This window comes from Notechis scutatus, chromosome 12 (genome assembly GCF_049901735.1).
Source record: "Notechis scutatus isolate UNSWTSFEM ecotype Mainland chromosome 12, rNotScu1.2, whole genome shotgun sequence".
NCBI classification, from domain to species: Eukaryota; Metazoa; Chordata; class Lepidosauria; order Squamata; family Elapidae; genus Notechis; species Notechis scutatus.
Genome location: NC_142020.1, coordinates 1,445,449 through 1,471,335, shown reverse-complemented (window position 1 = coordinate 1,471,335; position 25,887 = coordinate 1,445,449). Strand labels below are relative to the sequence as shown.

Genomic DNA, 25,887 nt, shown 5'->3' with positions numbered 1-25,887 from the left:
CTAATTTGTGATAATTTGATAGAAACCTAGCATTGGAAGCAATCTTAGAGTTATCTAATTCAACCATTTGTTTAGTCTGGCATCCACCAGAGTATCTCTGACAGCTGATCATCACATTTCTGTTTCAAAACCTCCAACAAAAGATAGTGCACTAGTTCTTGTTCCACTGGCTGACAGCTCATAAAGTCAGAAAGTTCCTCCTAGCCCGAATCTTCTTCCTTATTGTTTTATTTCTGCCTTGGAGATTAACTGCATTTATTCCATCATACGAACCTGGTAGTGTTATTAATTGCAATGGGTTTCAGAAATACAATATAATAGTGGTCCCCAACCTTTGCGGCTTGATGGCCCGGCTGGCAGGGAGAGGAGAACTGAGCCATGCGAGCAGTGGGCTGGTGCATGGGCCCGGTAGTGGGCTATGGCCTTGTGGTTGGGGGCCCCTGCAATCTAAGGTACTCCTTGACTTATGACCATTCTTTTATCAGTCATTCAAAGTTATGACAGTGCTGAGTGAATGGCGGTTAAAACTGGTCCTCGGAGTTCCAGCTGTTCTGACCAAGGCTTTTTGAGACATTAACAAAGACACCTTAGTCCCAAAAACCTTTTGTTTTATTTCAAAAACTGTGAATTATAGTCATTCACATCCCGTAATGAATCTCAAACAGTTTGTAAATAGTCCCACAGAAGTCTGCCAAAGTCCTTCGGGATAAGTCTGATAAGCACACACTTTTATCTTGAAATGCTGCCAACGACTAAATTGCCAATTAGTTGTACAAGGTCAAATGGAGCACAAATTCAACATGGAGCTTCAGGTTTCAAATCAACCAGAACGAACAAAGTTGCTTCCTGCAAAGGTTCCTGTCCCTTTGCTCCTCCTTTATGTCTTATGCGAGGGCCAGTCACCTTCAAGCCTTACTCCCGAGTCGCCCCTTTTGTCTTAACTGTTCTTGCCTTTTGGCAGCTCTGCGCATGTGCACACTGGGAACAGGCTCCCCCTGTTCCTCTTCCTCGCTGCTGTCAGATTCTGGAGACTCCAGAGTCAGCACCCCACTCCCAGATGGTCCTGGCCCCGTTTCTGTGTCAGGCGCAGGACCCTTGTCTGAGTCTTCTCCAGACTCCCTGACTGGCCCATGTTCCTCTCCACTATCCAACTCTGCTGCCAGCTCTGCAAGCTGTCGGCGAACCACAACACCAGCCACACAAGCCACCTATGGTCACAATTTGGATGCTTCTCAAAAAGTTGCAGCATCCACAATCACATGATTGCCATTTGCAACTTTCCCTGCCAACTTCCCCAGAAAGTCTGTGGGGAAGCTGGCAGGGAAGGTTGCAGGTTGGAGGGGCAGGTCTCGCCCCACCCCCACCCATGCCCTTCCCCCAGCCCTCTGTACTCCCACTGCACCAGCCACTCTATTCGTTTATTTATCTCGCTGTGGGGCTACTCTTGGCAGATTACAATAACAAAAAGGAAGAAAATGAAAGGAGTCACTTTTCCACCCACCCACCCACAACGGTCAGAGGTCTTGATCTTTCTTCGGCTTCCACAGAGGCAGCAGAGGCTGGTTCCAGCTCCTGCCCATCCTGCCCTGTTGCAGTCCAGGGCTGTTGCCAGCAGAGCAGGTGGCCTCTTCCTGGCCAGGTGGGCCTGACTGGGGGGTTAAGGGAGTTCCTACAGTATTGCCTGAAAAGCGGCCGGGAAGGCGGTGTCCCAAAAACAGCTGCTTGTGCCTTTTGGAAAATGCCCCCCAAATGGACAAGAAGCTGGAAGGGAGGGACTTGTGCTCTGATCATTGGCTGTTGCAATTCCCCCCCTCCCCTCACCCCCAGCCAGCCCCGAGCCCCATCTTGGTTTCCTCTGCAATCTGTGGCCTTTGGGGATTCTTCATTGGTGGTCCTTGTGAAAGTGCTCGCTGGCTTGAATTGAGGCCCATCTCATACACTGCATGTGACTCTGGGAGGTGCAAACAGTTCAAATAAGAAGGACAATAACATCAACAAATCAAACAATCAAAACAGCCAAAAGAAAAACAAGACCACTAAAGAGTACACCTATAGCCAAAAACAGGGAGAGGTTTAGGACCTGCATTGATTCTCTTATGTTTTGGCCTTTTTCTTAACAAGAAAATGTATTGATTTCCTTTTTTTTCTTTGATTTTTAAATTAAAGTCTTCCTCTCACCATGGAGTTTTCTACTTCCCTTTTTAAAATTGAACATTTTAATGTTTTTATTCAATTTTAAGAAAACATGAAGCAGAAATAGCAAAAAAATTGTTTTTCCTCCTCTGTCAAACGTTCCATCTCACCATTAGAGTTTTATTTTGATTGATCCAAAATAAACTTCAAATAAAACTGTGACTCTGTATATGTTCTGTTAAAATACAGGTAGTCCTTAACTTACAGTGGTTCATTTAGTGACCATTCAAAGTTACTATGGCCTTGAAAAAAGTGACGTGACTATTTTCACTCTTAACAACTGTTGCAGCATCACCAAAGGTCAGGTGATCAAATTCAGAACCTTGGCAACTGACTTGTATTTATGACGGTTGCAGTGTCCGAGGTGATGTAATCCCCTTTTGCGACCTTCTGACAAGCAAAGTTAATGGGAAAGCCAGATTCATTTAACAATCGTGCTGCTAACTTAACAACTGTAGTGATTCACATAACTTTGGCAAGAAAGGCCATAAAATGGAGCAAAATTCACTTAACGGTCTCACTTAGCAATGGAAATTTTGGGGTCGATTCGATTGTGGTTACAAGTCGAGGACTCCCTGTACTGAAGGATCATTTGGCTGGGAGCTGTGACTACAAGAAGGCTGGCACATTATTTCAATTTATGCGCTCAGGATTTCCAGTTTTAACTTCTGAAATGTTACTTTTTAAAAATAATTATATATTTTTATTTATTTATTCTTTGGCTCTCCCTGACTGTAAGGCCCATAAAAAACAGAGAAGGGGAGAGAGAAGGCCACCATTTCTGCTCTTCTGCAGGAAGGGCACCCAGGAAGGAGCAGGGAGGGTCTCGCTCGGGAGCCCAAGCCTAACCAGTCGGCCTTCCTCCCCTCTCCGGCCAGGACGTGTCGCTCATCTCCAACAAGCTAACCAGCATGCAGAACAGCCTGGCTGTGTTGGTGGACACGCCGGACTACTCAGAGAAGTGTGTGCACCTGGAGGCGCTCAAGAACCGCCTGGAAGCCTTGGCTAGCCCCCAGATTGTCTCTGCCTTCAGCACCCAGTCCGTTGGTAAGAGGGCCGTGAGTGTATGTGTGTGTTGTAGGTGGGTCAAGGGAAGGGGGCTAGAAAGCAGAGGGGGGCCTTGTGGGCTTTCCCTGCAGATCCAGCCCAGAACTGCACAGAAGGCGCCTGCCGGGGAACAGGATTGCTGCTCAGGTGCAGGGGAGGTTCAGATTAGGTGCAAATGTGTCAGTGGGACTCGAAGGCTTAAGCCAGTCTACCTGAAATGGTTCCATGGCACGCAGGTTGCAGGTTTAGCAAGCCTTTGCACAAAGGAACAGGGCTTCTGGAGAAAGCTGCACCCGAGGCCGGCCTTGGCAGGGACACTTGAACCTTGGCAACTCAATGAGGCTACGTAAAGTGGAAGCAGACACAACAGTTCAATGGGCCCTTGTAATAACACGGTTAGGAATTTGGTCTCATGCTGCCGACTGCTGACTCCAAGTCAATCTCGCTCACCAAACCAAGAAAATAAGAGGGGAGGTTTTGGTATCTTACCTAAAGCTTCTTGTGCTTGGAGAATTGGGCAGCACAGGTAGGCCCGGACTTAGGACAAGTTGCTTAGCAACCATTCAAAGTTACAAGGGACACACACACACACACACCCCGAGAAAAAAGGTTGGGTTTTGAAGTTCCATTGGCTCCTCCCTTTTGGCCATGTGGCTGCTTTTGGGGTGTTCAGTAACAGACTCACATTTATGAGTGTTTGCAGCATCCTGCAGTCATGTGGCCATGATTTACAACTTTTTTTGCCAAAACCTGGCATTCATTATTTATTAGCAACAGCCCTTAGACTTATATACCACTTCACAGTGTTTTTACAGTCCTCTCTAAGTGGTTTACAGAATCAGCCTCTTGCCCCCAACAATCTGGGTCCACATTTTACCCACCTCAGAAGGACGGAAGGCTGAGTCAACCTTGAGCTGGTCAGGATCAAACTGCTGAATTGCAGGCAGCCGGCAGTCAGCAGAAGTAGCCTGCAATACTGCAGTCTAACCACAGCGCCACCACGACTATTATTTTTATGTATCAAATTTATTTGCTGCCCATCTCCTGTTTCAAGATGCCCCCCGAGTGGCTTACAGTAACTTTACTTTTGGTTTTCAGCAAAATGCCCCACAGCAACCACTGGGGTCTCTCAATGATGATGGTGTCCCCTTTATGTCTGCCATGTTCATTGAATGACCACTGCAAAAAAATAAATAAAAGAGTCATCAAATCAGATTGGTCACATGATAACCCAACTTTATGAATATCACGACTTACGACCGTAATAGGCAGGCTCTATTATGGTCGTAAGTTGAATCCAAATGCCGGGTGGTGGGTGGGACCAGGGGCTGGGGCTTAGCAAGCAAGGACATTGATTCACCTGGGGTGACCCAGAAAAGGGAGCCCACGGCTGCCTTGCTCCCGCTGCCTCCCTGCAGTCGAAGCCCGTGCCTCGTCCCTTGGGCAGTGCAGCTCAGGTGCTGCCACCCCCTTCAGGAACGTCTCCCAAGAGCCCCCTCACCTGGCCCTCTTGGGGAGAAAAGGGGTAGCTGGAAACTCTCTGTGGCAGCCTGTTTTCCAGCATCCCCTCAGGACCTTCTCAAAACTCCCGAGACGCCCCTAGGCCCCCGAGGCTCAAACCCTCAAACCTGGCCTCTGTTCTTCTTCTCCTGTCCCACGAGGGGATTCGGTCACAGCTCTCACTCCCTGGGCACTGCCTGCGGTGGAGGGTGGCCCTTTGGGGGCATGGGGTGTTGGCAAGGGCCTCCTCGCCCTGGTCTTTAGAGCCTCTGAAGAAGAAACAGACGGAGGACCACCAGCAGAGTTGGCCAGTTTGAGGCTGGAGAGAGGCCTTGGTGGGGGTGGGCCGTTCCCACCTAAACCTCTTAAAGGGGCTTTTGAAGGCCTGACTCTTGCCATGTCTCTTTCCAGGCCTCCGGGGGGTGGAGATTTGTCCTTTCTTGTGGGGCTCCGTCCTTTGATTGCCGCCTTCTGTGATTACCACAGGGTCTCTTGGAGTTGTGCCACTGAGCTACCAGGTGGGGGCAGCCTTGTGCTAAGCATCGGTGGTGGCTGGCGGCCCTGCCTGCAGTGTGGCTCTCTCTCCATTAAGGGGTTTCCAGGATTGCAAACGGCATCCGTGTGCTTGGACCGTGACCCAACGTGGAGGGAGCCATTTAATTAATCATTTGCACCCTGCCTTTATTATTCTCCCCACCAAACGGAAGAGCGCACCCTGGCAGGCTTCTTGCTCTGAGGGGGCTTTGGGCAGAAGAAAGGAGGTTGGAGGGAGGACGTGACGGTGGCAGGTAGAGCAGGGCTTGCTTTCTCCTCTCCCTCTGCTTGGATGCTCCTTACAAAAAGCCCTCCCCATGAACCGTCCTGGAGGAGGGGTGCTGCCGTGGGCTCTAACGGCCGTGGGACTGCTGGGGACCGGAACGTGGGCAGAGCAGGGTCTGGGCCTCCCTGGTCAGCTTTTGAGGCATTTGGGTGGGTGGAGGATATCGGGACAGAGGCTGAAGGTACTTTTGTGCAAGCCGGACTAATGGAGGGACATCTCTCCTTTTAGATCAGTCCCGGCTGTTTGTGAAAGTCTTCATGGAAATTGACCGGATGCCGCAGCTGCTGGCTTACTACTACAAGTGCCACAAGGTATTGGGGTCCCCGCGGCTGCTGAAGCAGATTGCCCGCTTTTATTCAGCTCCCCCCCCGCCCCCACTTGGGCTGGAGCAGAGAGAAACGTGGGCCTAGTTTCTGAAACGGCCCCTGGCTGTTGACGATCGTGATCAATCAACCCATCAAACGTTTATCGTCAATGCGCATCATGTGCACAGTGAAATTGAAACGAGCCTCCCTGGCGCTGGCCCTGCACGTCTTATCTCATTGATCCTAATTGCGGTGTGTATGTTGCGTTCAGAAGTCTGACAGCCCCTGGACAAAAGCTGTTTTTCGGCCGGCTCTGCTTCTCTTATCTCCTGCCCAACGGAAGGAGAGGGAAGAGGTGCTGACCAGGGTTGGAATCGTCCCGGAGGGTTTTCCTCACCTGCTGAGGCAGCAGCGGGTCCTGGCGGTTTCCTTCAGGGGTGTCAGGGGCAGCCCATAACTTTGGGTGCCGTGCTCATCACCCTCTCTCATGCCTTTTTGTCCACGGCTGTCAAGCTGCCTTCAAGAGCCAAGGGTTGGCCTAGTCCACCCGGGAGAACGGGGCGGCTGGGGGGGCTTCATGCCAGCGAAGGTGGGGTGTAGGTGGGTGTCTTCTTCCCATGTCCCCCCCAAAAGTTGAGCAGCATTCAGTGCAGTTTGAAAGGCCTGTTGCGGAGGGCTGCCCTTGAGACAGGCCCTCCAGCCCAGCTCCGTGGCTCTCCTGCTCAGTTCTGCCGAGAGCCGCCAAGGGTCCTCGCAGGCCTGTTGGCTGGTGCAACGGGAGAGGGGGGAGGGGGAGAGAGAGAGAGAGAGAATTGGGCCCCTCTTCCTTTTAAGACCTAAAACTGCGCAAGTTTGGAACGCAGCCAATTGAGAAACCTCTCCTCTTCCTCCTCCTCCTGTCCCCCTCCTTCCTTTCCAGACCTCGAGTCTTGTCACACCTGTTGGGCCTTTGCCCATTTTACAACTTACGCAACACACCTGGCGAGGCGAGAGGCATGCTCTGGGCAGAACGCTGGTCCCCTGCAGCCCAGCCCAGCCTGGCCCTCTTCCCTCTTCCTCACTGGCCAGGTGGGGCCACAGGAGAAGACTCAGGGGCTGCTTCAGGCAGCGGTTTGGCTTCAGAAATCCACGGGGGCCCAAGAGCTGCTGTGATGGGTTCACAGATGGCTCCGAGGACGCTGCTTAATCCCCAGGGGGTTTACGAGTCAGTCGGAGGACAGAGGTTGTAATGTGGATGATGGTCTCTAGAATTGCTGGATGTGGTTTATCAACTTCTCCCCAAAGAGGAGTCCAGTTCGTAGGGCAGCCTTGTGACCCGGGCCCTGCACAGTTAAATAAGCACAAGTCTGGAGCCTACCTGACAGTGGGGTCTCTTTCCTCCAGTTCCCCCCCCCCCCATTTTCTATGCTTCTTGGCAAGAGCAAACATTGTCTCGGTGACACCCCAAATAACTTCACCCTGGCTGTGATCCTGACCCTCTTCCTTGCTCCCAGGTGCAGCTAATGGCAGCGTGGCAGGATCTGTGCCAGTCAGACCTCCTCCTGGATCGGCAGTTGGCAGAGCTCTACGAAGTGCTGCTGGGGACGTGGCACACACAGCTGCAGTGGGCCACGCAGGTACAGCCATGCTGGGGAGGGGAGGGTTCTGTGGGGTCCAGGGCCTCCTACGCTGGTGCTCAGGAGGAGCCCAGTCTCTCCCCGCCCAGGCAGCAGAGGCCAGCAGGTGCTGTTTCCCTCCTCAGGCATCCCTGCAGCTCTATCTCTTCCTCCATCTCCTTGAAATGTGGCCAGATTGCTCAGTCAACCTGACCAGAACTTGCAAAGCTCCAGATTCTGGCCTCACCTGATGTTGTGCCCCCATCAGCCTGAGGGTTTCCTTAATAACCATTGTAGCTCGACTGGATTTAGTGCCGCAGGAACTTTCCTTGCAAGATTAAACCGTTTATGATTCTTTACATAAAAAGGGTTTGCAATGTAAACTAATTATTGGCAAACCGCTTCCCTTATGCTCCCCGTTCCCCAAACAGATGCCACTGATCTGTGGTTGCATGAACCTGAAGTGTGATAGAGAATTAGATATCCATGTAACCATCGCCTGGTATATAGAGGCAGGTTTCTGCCCAGAGCTGAAGTCTCGTTCAATTAATACTTGATTATTATTGGCAGTATTTGATCCCTAAAAGCTTATGCTGCAATAACTCCGCTGTTCTTTGAGATGCCAAAGACTCTGCCACAGTTATGAGGCCCAGTCACTGTTGCTTGTCCAAGATGACAGGTGATAATCCCTCTGGATCCCTGAACGGCTTGGAAATGCTCAGTTGAATCTTTGGCAACTCTCCGCAAATGGCCCGATGTCTTGCTTTAACCTTGTTTGATTTCTGTGTTGGAGTGGAGCTTTCCTATATCTCTGCCCTTTAGCTCTGGTGCCTTTTCTGTGGCCTGTGTGTGTTTCTGTGTGTGACCAGAGCTGGTGGGCAGACACCCAATATAACCCTGGTGGCAGAGGAGCTGTGCATCCCTGGTCTGTCCCAGACTGCAGCAGGGGATCTGTTGCCTCCCCCACCCCCACCCCCAGCAGCAGAAAAGGACTGGGTTCCCTGCTGGCAAACTGGTTTGCTGGAGTTTGGGGAAGCAGCGGCCAGCTTGGTCGATTAGGTCCCGAGGCTTTCATCCGTGAAGGGGAGAACTGATGCTTATCTCTGGGGAGGCCTGGAAGGAGCTTGCCTGCCATCTCGGGCTGATCTTGCTCCCTTGACAGTCTGAGCTGCCCCTGGGCCCTTTCCCAAGAACCCGTCTCGGCTTCCTTGTGGCCGATGAGGCGGCCTCAGCTGCGAGTAAAGCCACGAACGGGCGCAGAGCAGGCTCCTTCTGACAAGAAAACAGAAATTCTTCCGTGCAGGATTTAAGTGAAGCTCATCCCTCATTAAGAGGCCTGGTACCCCTCGGACAGTGACCAGAGGGTCTCCCTGCTTGGTTTGGGATGTGGTCATCTTTGTTTCTCCAGCTGTTTCCTTCTGCTAGACCTTTTCTCTCCACCCACCTGTCATATCTCAAAAGGAGGATTATTGTTTTCTGCAGGAAGTGGGTGGGTGGGAACTCATTGGTGATCACCCACTTCTCTCACCACATCTGCTTTTCTCGTACTGACAGCTCATTCTGTCTGGGGTGATTCTCAGTCCTCCAGGTCATTGGTTGTCCCAAAGGTGCTTTTTCCAGAAGCAACTGGACTTTCTAGTTTTTCTTTAAAAAACGCTTTTCTTCTCATCCAAGAAGCTTCTTCAGCTCTGACAGGACTGGTCATTTGCATCCTTTTAGAGACCTGTAGAGGCCACTTGGAGGTTTGGGGGGAGAGATATGACATCATCCATCCCCAGTCTACCGCACAGTCCTTTCAGCAGTTCCAAGAAGGCACCACACCCATTTGCACCAATTAGGTGACCCTGAGGACACAGATGGCCTCAACGAATCTCTAAAAGAATGCAAATGACCAGCTGCCTGAAAATAATATAAATCCTTCCATTCCCCACCATCCAGTCAGAGCTGAAGAAGCTTCTTGAATGAGAAGCAAAATGTCTTCAAAGAAAAGCAAGAAAGTCCAGTTGCCTCCTGAAAAAGTACCTTTGGGACAACTCATTCTGGGTTTTTCCCCCCTAGAATCATCTAAACCTGTATTTAGAGACCATTAACGAAGAAGTCCAGCCCTACAAGGTGACATTGATTGCAACTACTCTGTACCTACCAACATTTTTCATTAGTCATGGGAAAAACGGAAGCACTGTAAAAATGCTAGATGGGATGTAATGATTGTTCAGATTTCTTATCAGAGATTTGCACAGGAATATGGCTAAATATAAATGCCAGGGGAGTTTGATGTAGTGCTGTAGGGAGATCACCTTGCAGAAGGCACCCAGAAACCATTAGGGCACTGTTCTTCTTAATCTCACCAACTTGAAGATCCATGGACTTCAATTCCCAGAATCCCCAGCCATGGAAGTCCACACATTTTAAAGGTTGCAGGTGCAGAAGAAGCTGCATTGAGCTCAGGAAGGTCTGAGGAAGAGGCTCAGGCTGGGTCCCCCCATGCTCCCGGAGGGGAGGAAAATGATGGGAGGTTTGCAAGATTCTGTTACCCCAAAGAGGGTAGCTCAAGTTGTTTTGTAGAGTCAGTTTCCTGGTCCATCTATCCCCTAGGCTGACAAGTTCATTACATACTTTTAAGATTAATGATGAAAGAAACATTGACATTAAAAATGGAATTTTTGAAAACAGGTAGGGCTTTGTGTAGTCTGTTGCTTTCTTGACACACCTAGCACATTTTCTCCTTTTGCCTCCTTCTCCTTTTCTATTCTGCCCTGAAGCTCAGTATGGAAAACTGAGCTTCATTTCAAAATGTGCTAATTTCAAAAAAAAGGAATTAGTAGCTTCAGAACGAGGATATTCTGGGACCGATGCGGAAATGTGCAGTGGGCTTATCAATTTTTATCATCTTTCTTGCTGATAAGTCACCCCTGAAGCATAGGCCTAATGAGTTTTTTTATGGTTAAAAAAAAGTCTGCTTGCCTAGTTCATGGAATTTTACAAGGTCCAAAGTCTTCAATAAACACCTTAAAATTTCTGTGATTCAGATGCACCTTTGCAGTCAATCAGGAAAAGCCACAGAATTGTAGAAGCGTTTTGCATTACTGTTTTCGGTGCTGCACAGGTGGGATCAAGAGGCAATGGCTTTTAAGCCTTCCCGAATAGATCCCTCCTTGAAACAATCTGACGTAAAATCTTCCCTAAAATGTGTCCGGGTCTTTCTCTTCCTGTAACCAAAGCAGCTAGGGCACCAGCAGCTCCATGCATGGCTTTCTCATACAGATGCCCATGTGCCTTTTTTGTTTTTGTTTTAATCTTAATTATAGCAATGTAAGACTCGGAGCACTGCAAAATGCAACAAATAATCCAAGCTCCATTAAAGCAATTCCTATTATCTCAGTTATTGGGTGTCCATCTTTATAGTTTTGAAGATTACGGTCTGAAATCTCAAATGATCTAAGTGCTAGAGCCCACTGTAACTACATAGCCAAAAAGGCGTTAAGAGTTGTTAACCTAATCTTACGTAGCTTTTTCTCTGGTAATATCACACTACTAACTAGAGCATACAAAACATTTGCTAGACCAATACTCGAATACAGCTCATCAGTCTGGAACCCACATTACATATCTCATACTAGCACAGTTGAGAAAGTCCAGAAATATTTCACAAGAAGAGTTCTCCACTCCTCTACTCGTTGCAGAATAGCTTATGCCACCAGACTTGAAATTCTAGACCTGGAAGACTCAGAACTACGCCGCCTTCGGTCCGATCTAAGTATAGTATATAAAATCATACATTGCAATGTCCTACCTGTCAATGAATACTTCAGCTTCAAACCATTACAACACAAGAGCACACAATAGATACAGACTCAAGGTAAACTTTATTGCAGGAAATACGACTTCAGCAACAGAGTGGTCAATGTTTGGAATACTCTACCTGACTGTGGTTTCTTCCCCAAACCCCAAAAACTTTAATCTTAGACTGTCTCACCCCTTTCCTATTGACCTCACCCCTTTCCTAAGAAGTCTGTAGGGGACGTGCATAAGCGCACCAACGTGCCTACCGTCCTTGTCCTTTTGTTTCTTTTATTTTTCTTATATGTACCCATTTCATGTATTCATAACTATGTTTATACTTATACCTATTTATTATCTTGTAAGCAATTGACAAATAAAATAAATAAATAAAATAAAATAAATAAATAAATACACAAGTCAACCGAGAAGGTCCAATGATAAGGATTACATCCATTGCTTCCCCCTGTTGTGGAATTTGGGTGCTGCCTGCACACCCCATCCTTTACCCCTATCTTCCTGAACAAGAGCAAAGCTGGCTGAGGAATTCTGGGAGTTGAAGTCCACAAGTCTTAAAGTGGCCAAGGTTGGAGACCGGCCTGTTAGCTGCAGGGTAGCCATCTAGCGCCTGGCTCATTTGGAGAAGGAGCAGAAGAGACCTGGGCCAGGGTTGGCTGCTTTAAGAGGGTCCTCTTTTGGCAGGAAGTGGGTTGCAAGAAGGTGGGCAGGAGCCTTCCCGTAGTTCCAAAAGGGGTTTCAGGCTTTGATTACGTTTTCCAACAACGTAATGCAGGAATTGGTTGTGCTTAACAAATGCACAAGAGGGAAAGAGGGGTGCAGCCCAATGGCTCCCCCACTTCTCTACCTGGCATGTCTCATGAGTAGATTTTAATTGAAGGCTGCCTTAGGATCCAATCTTGACTGACCAGGAGAATGTACATTTTTAAGGGGGGAGGGGGATGTTAGAGGCTTAGCCCCTCTTTTTGGTATAATTGGGTGTTGCTGACTAATCCATTTTAAAGGCCTTTTGCCCAGTTTCCTTTGAGAGAAGGTTCTTCCCCTTTGCCTTGCAAGACTTCCTGATTCATGAGCCATCCCTGTGCCCTGCATGGAGCCTCTGGCCTGGAGGACCCTCCTTGCTGACTCCTGCAGATGGAGAGGAGAGGGGCGGAAAAATCACTGCGGTGGGCTTAATGGCTGCGCTTGGAGTTTGCTGGCTCTCTAAGGCCCGTCCAGCAGTGCTGTCATCCCCTGCCACCCTCTTCCTATCACCGTCTGGGGCAGAGCGCTGGGCCCTCGGCTTCCGTGGAGTCCCAGGCCTGTTCCTCTACCAGACCTGAGGTGGGATTCGTCTCGGCCTGTGGCAGCTCAGAGCTGGAGTCGCTTTTGGCATAGCTGCGATGCTGCACACACAGAGGAGCAGACGTGGAGTTGAGTTGAGTTTTGAGTTGAGTTGAGTTGAGTAGTGTCATTGCACCTCGTACAATGAAATTAAATGCCATCTTCAGTATACAATTTATGACTATGAAAATAAACACAAACACACCTACTTCACATTCTATACATTGAATTGAAAACCTCTGATATTGCCTTAATATTGCATTATTATACAGTAGAATTCAACAGAGCTACTGCCCTGTTTTTCAGCCTGTTTGTCCTTGTTTTTATTATTGTCCTGTGCCGTCTGCCAGATGGTAATAGTTCAAAAAAAGGGTTCCCAGGATGAGATGGATCTTTAAGAATGTTTTGAGCTTTCTTAAGGCAGCGGGAGCTATAAAGCTCTTCCAAAGAGGGGAGAGGGCAACCCATGATCCTCTGGGCAAAGACATTAACCCTCTGGAGTGACATCCTATCTGCCCCGGTGCAATTGGCAAACCATACAGAGATGCAGTAAGTTAAAATACTCTCTATGGTGCAGCGGTAGAAGGTCACCAGCAGTTTTTCATTCCTTTGTTGTTTCATGAGAAGCCTCAGGTAGCCTAATCTCTGCTGGGCCCTTTTGACCAGGGCTGCAATGTGAGCCCCCCCAGGTCAGGTCCTCTTTTAGGGTAACACCCAGAAACTTAATACTGACCACTTGCTCCACTTGGTCTCCATTGATAACCAAGAGCTGGATGTCTGATCTGTTCCTTCTATAGTCCACTATAAGCTCCTTGGTCTTATTGGTGTTGAGGGCCAAGTTGTAGGAGAAGATGCTGGCAGAGGTTTTCCAGACAAGGGTCAGCTGAATAAATACGCAGACTAGAACGATTCAAGGCTATATGAAGCTATTCAAGTTGCGTTCTATATTCAGAACATTTTCCAAAGCCACATAAAAGGTGTAAAAAAAAAAAAAGAGTCTGGCGCCCAGTTCTAGAAACGAGTTTGCTGGCTGCAGTCGGTGGCCTGGACGGTCTCCATGTCTTCCCAGCCTTCTACTCTCGCCTGGGCCTGCGTTCAGGGCCTCTGGCCAAGCCTCCAGGCCTGTTCCTACCTCCCTACCTCCCTCCCTTCCTCCCGCAGATTTTCCAGAACCCCCACCAGGTGGTGACCGTCCTGCTGCTGCAGGTGCTGGGTGCACTGGCGCCCTCCCTGCCCACCTGCCTCACTGCTGCCATGGAGCGCTGCAGCCCTGAGAGCAAGCTGAGCCAGCTCCTGGGCCTCTATGGCACCACCATCTACTTTGCACACGGGCTGGAGGCCGCGATGCTGCCCAGCCTGGGTAAGTCCTTGGCGCTTGGACACCCTGCCCAAGCGGCTTTTATGGGGGGTTTTTTGGTCCTTTTTCTACAGGTTTTTTTTATAGGAACACAACTTGTTAGCATTGCATTGACTATCTTTATTGCAGTTTTTACATAATCCTTGTACCAAGCTTTGTTTGACTTGAGTGAGCAGTATTGACACAGTGTTTAAAGTGTTTGCCAAAGCGGAACAATTTGCATTCTATTGTGAGTAAATACTCCCCAGCACTTTTGATTCCTGTAAAGGTGAGCTCAGCCTCTCCTTCCCCCTTAGCCTCGTCTCTTCTCACGGTCACAGAGGGCAGGTGGGAAATGCCCCCACTTGGTGGGGAGCTGCCCTCTGGGCTACGAGGGGGAATGACACTCCACCCCCACCCCCACCCAAAGAGAAAGAAACGTGAGCCCTTCCAGGCTGCCTGCAGGCCTTTCCTGGAGGAGACAGAGTAGCTGTATGGGGTGGGGGTGATGTCTCAAGTTTTCACCCTCCCTGCTAATTAAATAAAAAGCAACACAGCAGCAGTAAAGGTCTATACCTTTACTGCTGCTGTGTTGCTTTTTATTTAATTAGTGGTGGAAGGATTTAATTCTAAAATATACTTTTTCCAGAGTAAATACATAAAGCACTTTCTTTGTGTTCTTTAATACAGGGGACTCCAACCTTGGCAACTTTAAGACTTGTGGACTTCAACTCTCAGAATTCTTAAAGTTGCCAAGGTTGGAGACCCCTGCTTTAGTACAGCGGTCGCCAACCGGTGGGCCACAGAAAATTTTGGTGGGCCGCAGAGAAATGTCACCCCAGAGCACCCTCCAAAGCAATTAATCCAGGCTGCTTAAACTCAAGGCTGCGCCACCCACATGGCCCGTGGGAACCCTCCCCGCCCACTCACTCCTTACCTGGCAAACTTGCCTGCTAAATTGCTATTTTTCCTTTTTCCAACAATCAGCTGTTCTGCTGTGCTGGGAGATTTAGATTAACTAGAAAGCAGGAAATGGTTAGATATTTTGCTTTCTAGCTAGTCTTTAGATCTTTGGCTCTGCTTTTAAGCACAGCCGAACCTCCCTTAGGACTGAAGGTTCTATTATTCAGTGCAGACTCACGGCAAGCAAATTTTATGTGACAGACTCAGATAGCTGATGGCAGATAGATAGATCACTGAAAGAATCTGTGATTCTGTGAGCAACTCAATCTGCCTGCCTGCTTTGCCTGATTTTGGGTAAAAGTTGCTCTTTTTTATAAAAAATTCAATATTTACATACATGGTGTGTTGTGAGTTAATTTTGTGAGTTTGCTTGTAAGCAATGTTATGTGACAGACTGAGCTAGCCGATGGCAGATAGATAGATCACTGAATGATTCTGTGAGCAACTCAATCTGCCTGCCTGCTTTGCCTGATTTTGGGTAAAAGTTGCTCTTTTTTTATAAAAAATTCAATGTTTATATAAATATTTATAATATTTACATACAAGCCATGCCCAGCCAGTCACATGACCACCAAGCCACACCCACAAATTAGGCCACGTCCACAGAACTGGTTAGTGGTCCCTGGGATTTAAAATTATGAGTTTGGTGGTCCCTGAGGCCCAAAAGGTTGGCGACCCCTGACTGTTATTTTGCCTGTTTAGTGCCTGTTATTTTAAAAGAGAAGAAGCTCAGCAGCCCCTGCCCTGCTTTGTGGCTCCTTCCTTCCTTCCTTCCTTCCTTCCTTCCTTCCTTCTCCTTCCTTCCTTCCTTCCTTCCTTCCTTCCTTCCTTCCTTCCTTCCTTCCTTCCTTCCTTCCTTCCTTCCTTCCTTCCTTCAGAGTCCGGAGGAGGATCCTTGGAGAGTTTGGGGAGCAGAGAGGTCCCTCCTGTGCTTGCAGGAGAGTCTGCCAGCACCATTTGGGCCTTTTAACTTCTCCTCTCGCCCCAGATTTAATTTTAGTCTAAGAGCAACTGGCAAAGCGGGGGAGATGCAGGCCAGGTGGGGAGCCCCCCACTGTGAGTCCGCTCTTGTGCTTTCAGGCGAGTGCAACCTGGTGAAGGTGGCCGAACTGGTGGAGGCCGTCTTCAGCCCTTACAAGCCCTTCCAGCTGCAGTACCGGGCCCTGGAGGAAGAGAATCTCCTCATCCAGATGAGCGCTGTCCCTCTGGTAAGATCCCTTCTGGGCTGCCCCCCCCCCCCAAAGAAATCCTGCAGTCGTCACGCACAATTGTTGACCGACGGCCCGGTTTTGTGACACCTGAAGTGTTGGACAGAGCTCCAGAAGTCCGAATCCTTCCGAAAGGGAAGATTCTGCAGCCGAGCGGCCTCATTCTCAGCCTTCCCGGGTGGCGGAGCCTCTTCCCAGGGGGCTGCTGCTGGGCTTGGCTTCCCTTGAGCTTCTTGCCAGGCTCGTAAAAACCGGCCTTCGTTGGCTTCATAGGGTTGGTTCTGTGTGGTGGGCCTGAAAGAGAAGGAGCACAGCCGGTGAGGTGCCTTTGTAAGCTTAAAACACACAGCAACGAGAAGGAAGCCTGGCCAAAGCGGGACTGTCCCCGAGGCTGGTGGGGTTTGTTCATGGCAAAAGCCCCCAAGCTGAGCTCAGCCTGGAAGGGGTCTTCACCAGGGGCATCCTGGGATGCCTTGAGGGGGAAGGGCAGGCCTGTCTTTTTCTGGAGGAAGGGCCTGGAGCCGGCTCAGAAGCTTGGGGGCATGGAGAGGGACGTTTATCTTCTCTTTCTAAAGAAAGTTTAAATTCAGAGCAAGGGTCTCCACCTTGGCACTTTAAGACTTGTGGACTTCAGACTCAGCCAGCAAGCTGGCTGAGGAACTCTGGGAGTTGAAGTCCACAAGTCTTAAAGTGGCCAAGGTTGGAGACCCCTGGTTTAGAGAGTGCAAAGAACATCTGCCTCCCCCTCTGCCCCCCCCTTCAGACAGCTGCCTGGGTGCTGCCCTTGTTATCACGGGAGGACGGTGACTGTGATAGGCTGGACTGGGTTCCACATAGGGGGGGCATCGGGATTTCTTATTTTGTCCTCTTGAGTTGGGGGTTTTTAACCCCGTTAAAGGCTTTTGCTTAAGGGTTTTCCATCTCAAAAGGCCACTTCTGGCATTGGCTCAGGCGACAGGAACTGCAGAACGGTCTCGGGGGTCCCGGAGCCCCAGATTTCCCCATAGAAATTGGGCCTGTTGATTAGCAGGATGCTCCCTCTGTAAAGCCTCAGAGCAGCCGCATCCTGCAGGCTTGGAAAGCGTCTTCTGGGCTCCAGCCGGGCAGGAGGTTCTCTGGGCCCCGGCAGACAGAGTTGAACTTTCAGAGTGGAAGGGCCCCAGTGGAAATGGCTGCCGCCTTGATCCCAATCCCGCCCAGTTCGGACTGGCTGCCCTGCCGCTCCAGAGTGGCGACCGTGAGCTCTGACCTTGCGTCCTGCGCAGGAACACGGGGAAGTGATGGACTGCGTCCAGGAGCTGAGCCACTCGGTGAACAAGCTCTTTGGCTTGGCCTTGGCGGCCGTGGACAACTGCCTCACGCTGACCGACGGGCTGGGCGTGGGTGGACTCCTCGGGGCCCTGCAAGCCCTCTTCAGCAAGTAAGTCCTGGGCCACGGAGAAAGCTCCTGGCACCCAGCCTCTGGGCCGGGGGTGTGTGGGGCTTTCTCAGCACCCCCAACCCCTGCGAGGGTTGCGGGCGGAGAATTTTGCTCTGAGAAGAACAGGTTGGGAGGCGAGTGGGACTCCGCTGCTCCCCATGGCCACAGGAGGCAATGACCAGCCCCGCCTGCTGCCCCTTCCCCACCCTCCCAGGTCCCAATGCGGAAGGGAGGCAGCCTGGCCTTAGGGGAGGAATTGGCTTTGTCCCCTTGGGTCTTCCCTTCCCACCTGGGCAGCATTCAGACACACACACACACTCACACACACACACGCACGGCTGCTGGTGGGCTCTTATCTCGGACCCCTCCCTTAGATACGCCTCGGACTTCAGTAATGCCCTGCAGTCCATCCGGAAGAAGTGCCGTCTGGAGGACCTCCCGCCAGATTCCCACTTCCAGGAAGACTGGGCAGCTTTTCAGAGTGCCATTCGGTGAGAAACACCCCACCCACCCCGCGTGCAAAAGGCAAAGGGGGCGAAAGGGGAGCTTTTCTGGGGGAGTTTCAGCCGAGCCAGATCCTGATGAACCCCCCATCTCAATGGACCTGCTGCTGCTGCACCCTAGGAGCAGGTGCCGGGGGGGGGGGGGGGGCACTAGCATGCAAACAGTAATAGATTCCTCAAGGAAGTGAGCCACGCTCGGTGCTGTAAGCGCAGACTAAGGCCCAGGCTTCCTTTACGTAGAGGGAGTCCTTGAATTACGACCACAATTGGGATTTGAATTTTGGCCGTTGAGCAGAGTGCGGTCCCCACATGGCCGCTTGTCCCAATGACCACAGTCCTGGCACACCCCATTGTGGTCACTTAGTAATCTCGTGGGGGTCATTAAACCAGGGGAGACCCAGGTGAGGAGTGTGGAGTTTCCCTGGGCCTCAGGTAGCTCAAGGTTTTCAGTCCCTGAGCGGAGAGGCATTTGTTTGTGGCCCCTGCCAGACCTCTCAGCCTCCCCCCCCCGCCCCACCCAAGGCACCCCTGCTGCTGCTCTCCGCTTGGATTTTGGCCCCCTCCCCTCTCTGGGCTGGCTGGAAGGGTGGCTTGCAGGAGGAGGTGGGCCCTGCTCCTCTGTGCAGGGAAGCGGTCTCCTTCCGCGGGTGCAGCAGTGGAGCTGAACCCTCCAGCCCCGACTTCCACCATGTACTGGAGTGCGGGTGGCAGGGCGGAGTTTTGCAACAGCCTGGAGCATTTTAAGGTTGTGGAGCCTCCTTTCCAAGGGGCTCATCCTTCCGGACTGTCCTTAAATGGGGGCAGCTGTACGCTGAGGATTGCCCGCTTTGGAGGACTCACGAGCTGCTTCCTAGAGAGACTCAGGAGTGGGGCTCCCCCAGGGCTGGGGGAGGAGGGGGGGGCTTTGGGGCAGCGGTTCCACCAGCCTCTCTTTCCCTGCAGGATAATCGCCACCTGTGGGGAGCTCCTGCGACAGTGTGGGGACCTTGAGCAGCAGCTGGCCAACAGGTGGGCCTCCTGAGCTGCTCTTCAGAAAGGCGCAGGGTGGGGCCCGTCTCCCACCAGCGCGTGGCGCTCCTTTCCGGGCCTCCTTCCCCCCCAGAGCTTTGAAGGTGGCGGCTGTGGGGGCGCCCTCGGTGCTCAGGCCGTTTCGTGTCTGCCGCTTGCAGGGTCCTCTCCACGGCAGGGAAGTTCCTCTCGGAGTCCTACCGTCCCTGCAGCCTGAGCGGCTTCCAGGAGCGCAGCCCAGAGAAGCAGAGCCACCTGAAGAACCCCTGGCAGGAGTACTGCTACCTGCAGCAGGAGAGCCCGGCAGAGTACGCCGCCCTGCTGGAGACCCTCTACACACTCAAGGTGGGCGCGGAGGAGCAACCTGGGGCTGAGCTGTTGGATTACCAACCCCCAACCCCCCCCCACCCCCACCCCACCCCGCTTTCTGAGTGTGTGTCCGGCAGGGGGCGGAGGGGACGGTCCCTCCCTCCCTCCCTGCGAGTGTTTGCTTTTCCTGGGCCCTTCGGAGTCCCTGTCGCCTTGCTTGCTTTTCCCAGCATTCTGTGCCGGTTTGGTTTGGTTTGTCAGGCAGCCTTAGAGAAGGGGTGGGGGTGGGGGGAGAGAATGCATCAAGGCAGGGCGAGTTGGACCCCCTCCTCCTCCTCCTCCTCCTCCTCCTCAGGCTACTCTGGGCAAGAGGCTCTGTTTGACCCTACTCTGAGCATTTCCCAGGGAGACAGATCCACGCCTGCTCTCGCTCAGCTGGCCTGTGGGGGAGGAGGCGGTGCCTCAGGTGGGCGTGGCAGGATGGAAGCACGGAGGTTTTGGCCCAGCTGCCCTTGGAGGCTCTTCCCTCTTTTCCGCAGTGGGCGCTGCCCTTTGCAAGGACGCTGGCAGACGCACACACACACACACACACACACACACACACACCCGCCTCTTTTCTAGAAACAGGTTGGGTACCATAAGGGTGACCCTCCTCCGGGCTCCGGGCTGAGCATCTGCTGCCTCCCGTGGAAATGAATAGGCCTGATGGCCTCGGGCTGGGTCTCCAGTGGGTTCCTCCTGGGGGTCCCTTCAGGGGAGAAGCGGCCCAGGACCATGGGCAAGCTGGAAGCAGGGCGGCCGCAGCCATCACCTGTGGCTTCACGAGCTCCGAGGCCACGCCCGTTGCCCTGGTGTCCCCCTCAGGGTTGCTGGGGATGTTCCAGCCCCCATCCCCGTCCACGAAGCCCCCTTGCTCTGCTGATGCTGGGGTGGGAGAGGACTCATTGGGGTGTTGCGGGGGAGCCCGGCCTGACTGCCCCCTCCCTCCCCACTGCAGGAGAAGGGGACGAGCCACAATCTGCTCTCAGCGCCTCGTTCCGCCTTCACCCGCCTCAACCAGCTGGCCCACCAGCTGGCCTTCGACTCGGTTTTCCTCCGCATCAAGCAGCAGCTCCTCTTGGTGGCCAAGATGGAGGTCAGCAGCCAGGGGGTGGGGGGAGGGGCCCCCTCAGAGTCCTTGAACAAGGACTGTGGGAGAGGAAAGGGGGAAGGCCGCTCTGCGTGACACGTCAGGCTCTGCCTTTCTGCTCGTCCTTGACTTAGAGCTGGAGCGCAAGTAGTGCCGGCGAGATTCTCACCGACGACCTGCCCAACTTCAGCCTCACGCCTCTGGAGTACATCAGCAACGTAGGTGGAGGGATCCCCCAGGAAAGGCAGGCGCTCTCCGGGGCTCCTGCTCTCCGTCCGAGGCAGCTGTGAAAAGGGCGGCTTGCGGGACTGGGCAGCCTGGGAGGGGGAGGGGCTTCCTTGGTTGCTGAGCTGTGGCCCCTCGGAGTAGGGATGGATTCCTTTGGAGAACCAGAGCAGAGACGCCTCGGAGGGCTGCCCTGGGATGGACGAGGCAGCTCAGGGTCGGGAGGGTTGTTCTGGGAGCAACTGGAAGGAGAAACCTCGGGGTGACCCAGAGGCTGCAGCGGGGCTTGGCTGGTCCCCTCGCTTGGGCTTCAGGATGTGCCCTGGAGAGGAATGCGCCGGCTGCCTCCAAAGAAGTGGGGGACATCAGCAGAGTGACCCCGTTTTCTGCGGTGGAAGGCTGGGGCTGCCTAACCGCTTGCTCTCCTCCCTCCCTCGTAGATCGGCCAATACATCATGTCCCTCCCTCTTCACCTGGAGCCTTTCGTGACCCAGGAAGACGCAGCCCTGGAGCTCGCCCTGCATGCTGGGAAGCTGCCCTTTCCTCCAGAACCAGGTGGGGAAGGGCCCCGAGGCCAGCGAGAGGCCTTCATCCAAAGAGGCAGCTGCAGGACAGCTCACATGGGCAGCCCCCCTACTGTCTCTCTCTGAAGGAAGAAGTAGCTGTGGGGCAACCATCACTTGTGGTCCTCTTTCTCCCAGGCGACGAGGTCCCCGAGCTGGACAACATGGCGGACTACTGGCTGGGCTCTCTTGCCAGGGCCACGATGCAGACGTACTGCGAGGTCATCCTGCAGATCCCCGAGGTCACCCCGCACTCCACCAAGCAGCTGGCCACGGATATTGGTGAGGAGGGAGGATGCTTGAAGTGTGCGGGGAGATACCCGGGTTAGGTCCCTGCGTGCGGACGGGGCCCTGATGAGGGCCACCCAGCCCCCTCCCTGCTCCGAGTCCAGATTCCAGCGTCCCTGCCCTTAGGCCGCCCGGCTTCCAGCTGAGAATCTGCAGTGTGGAGGCAGCTGACTGGCTCCTGGGCTCCAGGGTCAGGGGGAATCTTCCTGTCTGGTCTGCCTCCCTGGATCTCAAATGCAAGTGATGCATTTAAAAAGGGGGGCGGGGGGAGGCTTCCCTTCGAGCCCTTAAGAGCCTTATTGCAAGCCATCCTAACCCTTTCAAGTGAAGGGCAGCCAGCACCTCCAGCCTCTCATCCCCAGGCTGGATGGGGCTTCCTTCCGTCGTCTGCTGGACGCAGGGAGGCCGTTGTCATGGGAATGCCCCCTCCCTTCCTCTCCTGGCGGTTTGGGGGTCGAGATGCTGCTTGTTCCTCTTACAGATTACTTAATCAACGTGATGGACGCTTTGGGCCTCCAGCCTTCGAAGACCCTGCAGAACACGGGGAGCCTCCTGAAGACCAAGCCTGAGGATTACAAGCAGGCGGCCAGAAATTTCCCCCGGCGCCTGGCTTGCAAAATTGCCGCCATGAGGGCCCTGGACTATTGAGCTGTGGGTTCCTTGGCCCAAGAGGGGCCCCCATCGCTGCCCCTGGCCAGAGATACACTGCAAGGGCCCCGGGGAGTGCCTGGTCCCCCTGTCCCCCGCCCGGTAGAGTTCTCTCCCTTGGGCGAGAGGAAAGAGGCCAGAGAAACCTCGGGTGCGTTCAGACAAGTTTTGTAAGTACTCAAATAAACCTCTTCAAAACAGGAGCCTCTTCCTGATAGCTGATCGAAAAGGGCATCGCAGCCAGCCGGGCCCTCCGTGTGGAATCGGGTCCGAGGGCAGGGGGATGGGAGGGAGAGTCCTGACCGGGGCAGCCTCAGAATTGGGGTTCAACCAGGGTCCCGCGGAAGTTGACCGGGATGGCTAAGAGTGGCCAGACTAAGGGATGGTTGTGAGGAAGGTGGACAGTTGCTCCTCTGCTGCTCATTCTCTGCTGGGGGCTGGCTGGGAGCTGGGCCCCTGGTGACCTCATGCTCAGAGGCCGGGACTCTGAGTGATGCAAGGAACCGGTCCGTAGGGTGCAACCACAGGAGGCTGAGTGAAATTCTTTCCAGCCAAACTCTTCCTTCCTTCCTTCCTTCCTTCCTTCCTTCCTTCCTTCCTTCCTTCCTTCCTTCCTTCCTTCCTTCCTTCCTTCCTTCCTCCCTCCCTCCCTCCCTCCCTCCCTCCCTCCCTCCCGAGCAATCCAGCTTCGCAGGGCATGCAGCTCTGGCTTCTCCAGAGCCCTAATTAACTCTTCCTTTGTCTGAATCTGGGACAGGCCAGAAAGTCGGCCTCTGCCCTCCCGGCTGCTCATCTGCAAAGAGGCGAAGCCAGCGGCCAGCCCAGGCCGAGGAACTGAGGGTCCAGCAGCCACAGGCCAAGGAAAGGCCACCTGCGAGACCCCCGTGGCCAGAAGAGGCACTTTGGGGGAAAGGACTGAGCCTGACCTGGCCAGAGGCAGCTTTGGGCGGGGGGGACACAAGGAGAAGCTTACGCGCTCAGGGCCAAGAAAAGAGGGGATGTTCTCCCCAAGTCCCCCCGAGGCTTCTCCAGGTGTAGCTTGGACCTTCCCTCCTTCTAGGCTGAGCCCGGCATTGTTCCTGGGGTCCCCCAAGCAGGCCTGGCAAGGACCGCTGCTCTTCTCTCCTGGGGGGACGGGGTGGGGTGGGGGCTGGCCCAGGAGGCAGGCCCTGCGTTGCTCCCCAAAGGGCCGCTTGTGGGCCAAAGGCTCTGGGGGGGCTCCAGTGCTGGAGGAGGAGCTGCCTGGGCCGGATCCTGCCGCCCAGAACAGCCTCCCTCCTGCCAGGTTTATGAGCTTACTCCCAGCTCAGAGCTGGGCGGGGCAGCCCCCCGCCCCTTGGAGAGCCTCCATCCCTGCAATCCCTCCGCTTCTCCTTTCGCCCAGGAAGGGAAGCTCCAGTGGGCCAGCCAGGCTTCCACACGAGCTGCCAGTAGCCCTGGTGGCAGATGCTGGGGACCTACCTGTGGGGGGGGGGGAGGGGAGGCTGCTCGGCTGCTGACCATGGGGCCCCCAGCCCCAACCTCTCTGGCGACTTCTCTGCATCAGCCAGTCCAACACATTTTACTCTCCCAAAGCCGTTTCCCTGCAATCCTCCCCATAGACGATGCTGAGGCCTCTTTTTCCACTTCCAGTAAACTTCTTCACTAACTGCATTTCTTCTACTTTTCCTTCCTTACTTTTCCTCCTCCAGGAGCTGAAGGCCTCCCCTCCCCCACCTCTGATCTTCCTCACGGGAACTTCTGTGGGGCGGACTTGACAGAGAGATGCCTGGGGTGGTTCTCGTGACTCTTGGGGGTGGGGAGGTTGACTGGCCTTTCCTCATCAAGTAGGAGACCTGGCATCAGAAGGTGATAGCACACCTGCAAGCCAGGTGGCTCTTTCAAAGCCCTAGCATTCGGGGCAGAGCAGCTGCCAGCCTGGGCTGCCGGGCGAGGGAAGTCCCTCCCTGGGGGATGGGGCTGGAGGGCAAGGGCAAAAGGCTGGCCCAGCTGCCCAATTTCCCCAGGAAGGGGCCATGCAGGATCCAATCTGGGTCGCCTTCGAAGCCTTCAGAGTCATGCTGGAGCCCATCCGTTCTCCCCAGCAGGGTGTGTGCTTAGAGCTGTTCTGTGCCTGGCATTTGTGTGTTTGCCTGGCTGTGTCTGGCTTTTTAGTTCTTGACCAGGGTGTTGATGGCTGGCAGGCAGTGCCCTCATCTGCCCACTGCACTAATCACGGCTCCAGCTCGGGACGGGAGCCTTTACCAAACTCCATGCCAGCCTGCCAGTCTGCCGAGAGGGTGGGCATCCCCTCACTTCACTTCCCCAGTTAAACCAAGCCTTTCCCTCCACTTCCTCAAGAGCGGGGGTTTTTTTTGTAGTTCTGTGCCAAAAAGGCCTTTTGAAAGGTAAAAGCCAGGTGGTTTTGCCTTCCGTACAGCAGAAGAGTCCTGCTTTCCACAAAATGTAAGAGCAACGTGGCAGATTTCGGGCTCCACAGCAACACTTTGGGGCCTTTAGGGACCTACCGATGTGGCAAGCCACTCGCTGCCCTTCAGCCCAGAACAAGGCGAGCAGCGGTGCCGGCCCAAGGGCTGTGCTGCCGGGTGTGTGCGTGCACCGCTTCAAACGTGTGTGCCTGAGCTGCAGGGACTGGAAAGGCAGCATTTTTGCCTGCAAACTCACTCTGGAGGAGAACAGAAGGCGGGCAGCATTTCAAGAGGCAAATTTCTCCCCGCTAGCATCCAGCTGTGGCGAGTGATGCAAAACAGATCCAGGCCTCTGATCCAGGAAGAGCTGTGCTGATCAAAGTGAACAGAATGGAGCTGGAAGGGACCCTGGAGGTCTTCTAGTCCAACCCCCTGCTCAAGCAGGAGACCCTATACAATTACAGACAGGTGGTTGTCCAACCTCTTCTTAAAAGGCTCCAGTGATGGAGCAACCACAACTTCTGGAGGCCGGCTGTTCCGCTGGTTAATGGTTCTCACTTTTAAGGAAGCTTCTCCTTAGTTCTAGGTTGCTTCTCTCTTTGATTTCCATCCAGGAAGCCCAGGGATTCTTGCATTCAGATCCCCGGCAGGGATCCTGCAGCTGCTCAGGCTTCCGGGGGACCAGGAAGCTTCCCCCCACCTCCCTCCCACCCGGAAGTTGCTGAGCTCGGCCCCCTTCTGCATCAAACAGCAAACCCAGACTCCCAACTGTGCAGCGTGTTTCCTAAGGTGCTCCTGGAGGACCCTGCAGGGCCACAATACTTTGGGAGAGAGCAAGCCAGGCACGATGCTCTGCTCCTTTCCCCTCTCTGGCTCTCCACCTGCAACCAGGGACCCTTCTCCCCCTCTGGGTGCTGCGTGGGGCTGGGTCCTTTGACTGCCTTTTTTGCCCACTCTGGGACATCTTGGTTTGGGGACCTGTCTTCTGCCTCGTGTTGGCAAGGGTGAAGATGCTGGCACTGCCTTTGAGAGAATTCACTTGGTCCGAATTCGGATCTCCCCCTTCTGACTCGGATTCCGCCTAGGCTGATGGGCACCAAGCCGGCAAGCGACAACCTGTCGCCGCAGCTTTTCACGCCGCCTCCTGCCCACAAGCGTTGCACACACCCTCTAAAAAGCAGCTGGCACCTTTCTCCTCGAACCCCTGTGACGCCTTGTCCTGCGAGGAGAAGAGTTTTGTGGCCGCAAAATGAGGAAAGTGAGGACAGAGGAGCGGCGGGAAGGTGACTAAGGGAACA

At 53.4% G+C, this 25,887-nt stretch overlaps 1 protein-coding gene across 1 annotated transcript in view; it reads left to right on the top strand.

Moving 5' to 3' along the window:
- The window catches only part of COG7 (component of oligomeric golgi complex 7), a 29,149-nt gene extending 6,767 nt beyond the window's left edge, over positions 1-22,382 (top strand). Inside the window, exons 5-18 of the mRNA XM_087973099.1 lie at positions 3,072-3,240; positions 5,789-5,871; positions 7,359-7,481; positions 13,743-13,941; positions 15,961-16,088; positions 17,354-17,508; positions 17,883-17,999; positions 18,954-19,019; positions 19,181-19,364; positions 20,326-20,463; positions 20,592-20,675; positions 21,123-21,237; positions 21,384-21,527; positions 22,015-22,382. Of these exons, the coding sequence (XP_087829225.1) occupies positions 3,072-3,240; positions 5,789-5,871; positions 7,359-7,481; positions 13,743-13,941; positions 15,961-16,088; positions 17,354-17,508; positions 17,883-17,999; positions 18,954-19,019; positions 19,181-19,364; positions 20,326-20,463; positions 20,592-20,675; positions 21,123-21,237; positions 21,384-21,527; positions 22,015-22,181 (1,872 nt within the window). The 3' untranslated portion in view covers positions 22,182-22,382. The remainder of the gene's footprint in view (positions 1-3,071; positions 3,241-5,788; positions 5,872-7,358; positions 7,482-13,742; positions 13,942-15,960; positions 16,089-17,353; positions 17,509-17,882; positions 18,000-18,953; positions 19,020-19,180; positions 19,365-20,325; positions 20,464-20,591; positions 20,676-21,122; positions 21,238-21,383; positions 21,528-22,014) is intronic.
- Positions 22,383-25,887: the final 3,505 nt, after the last annotated feature.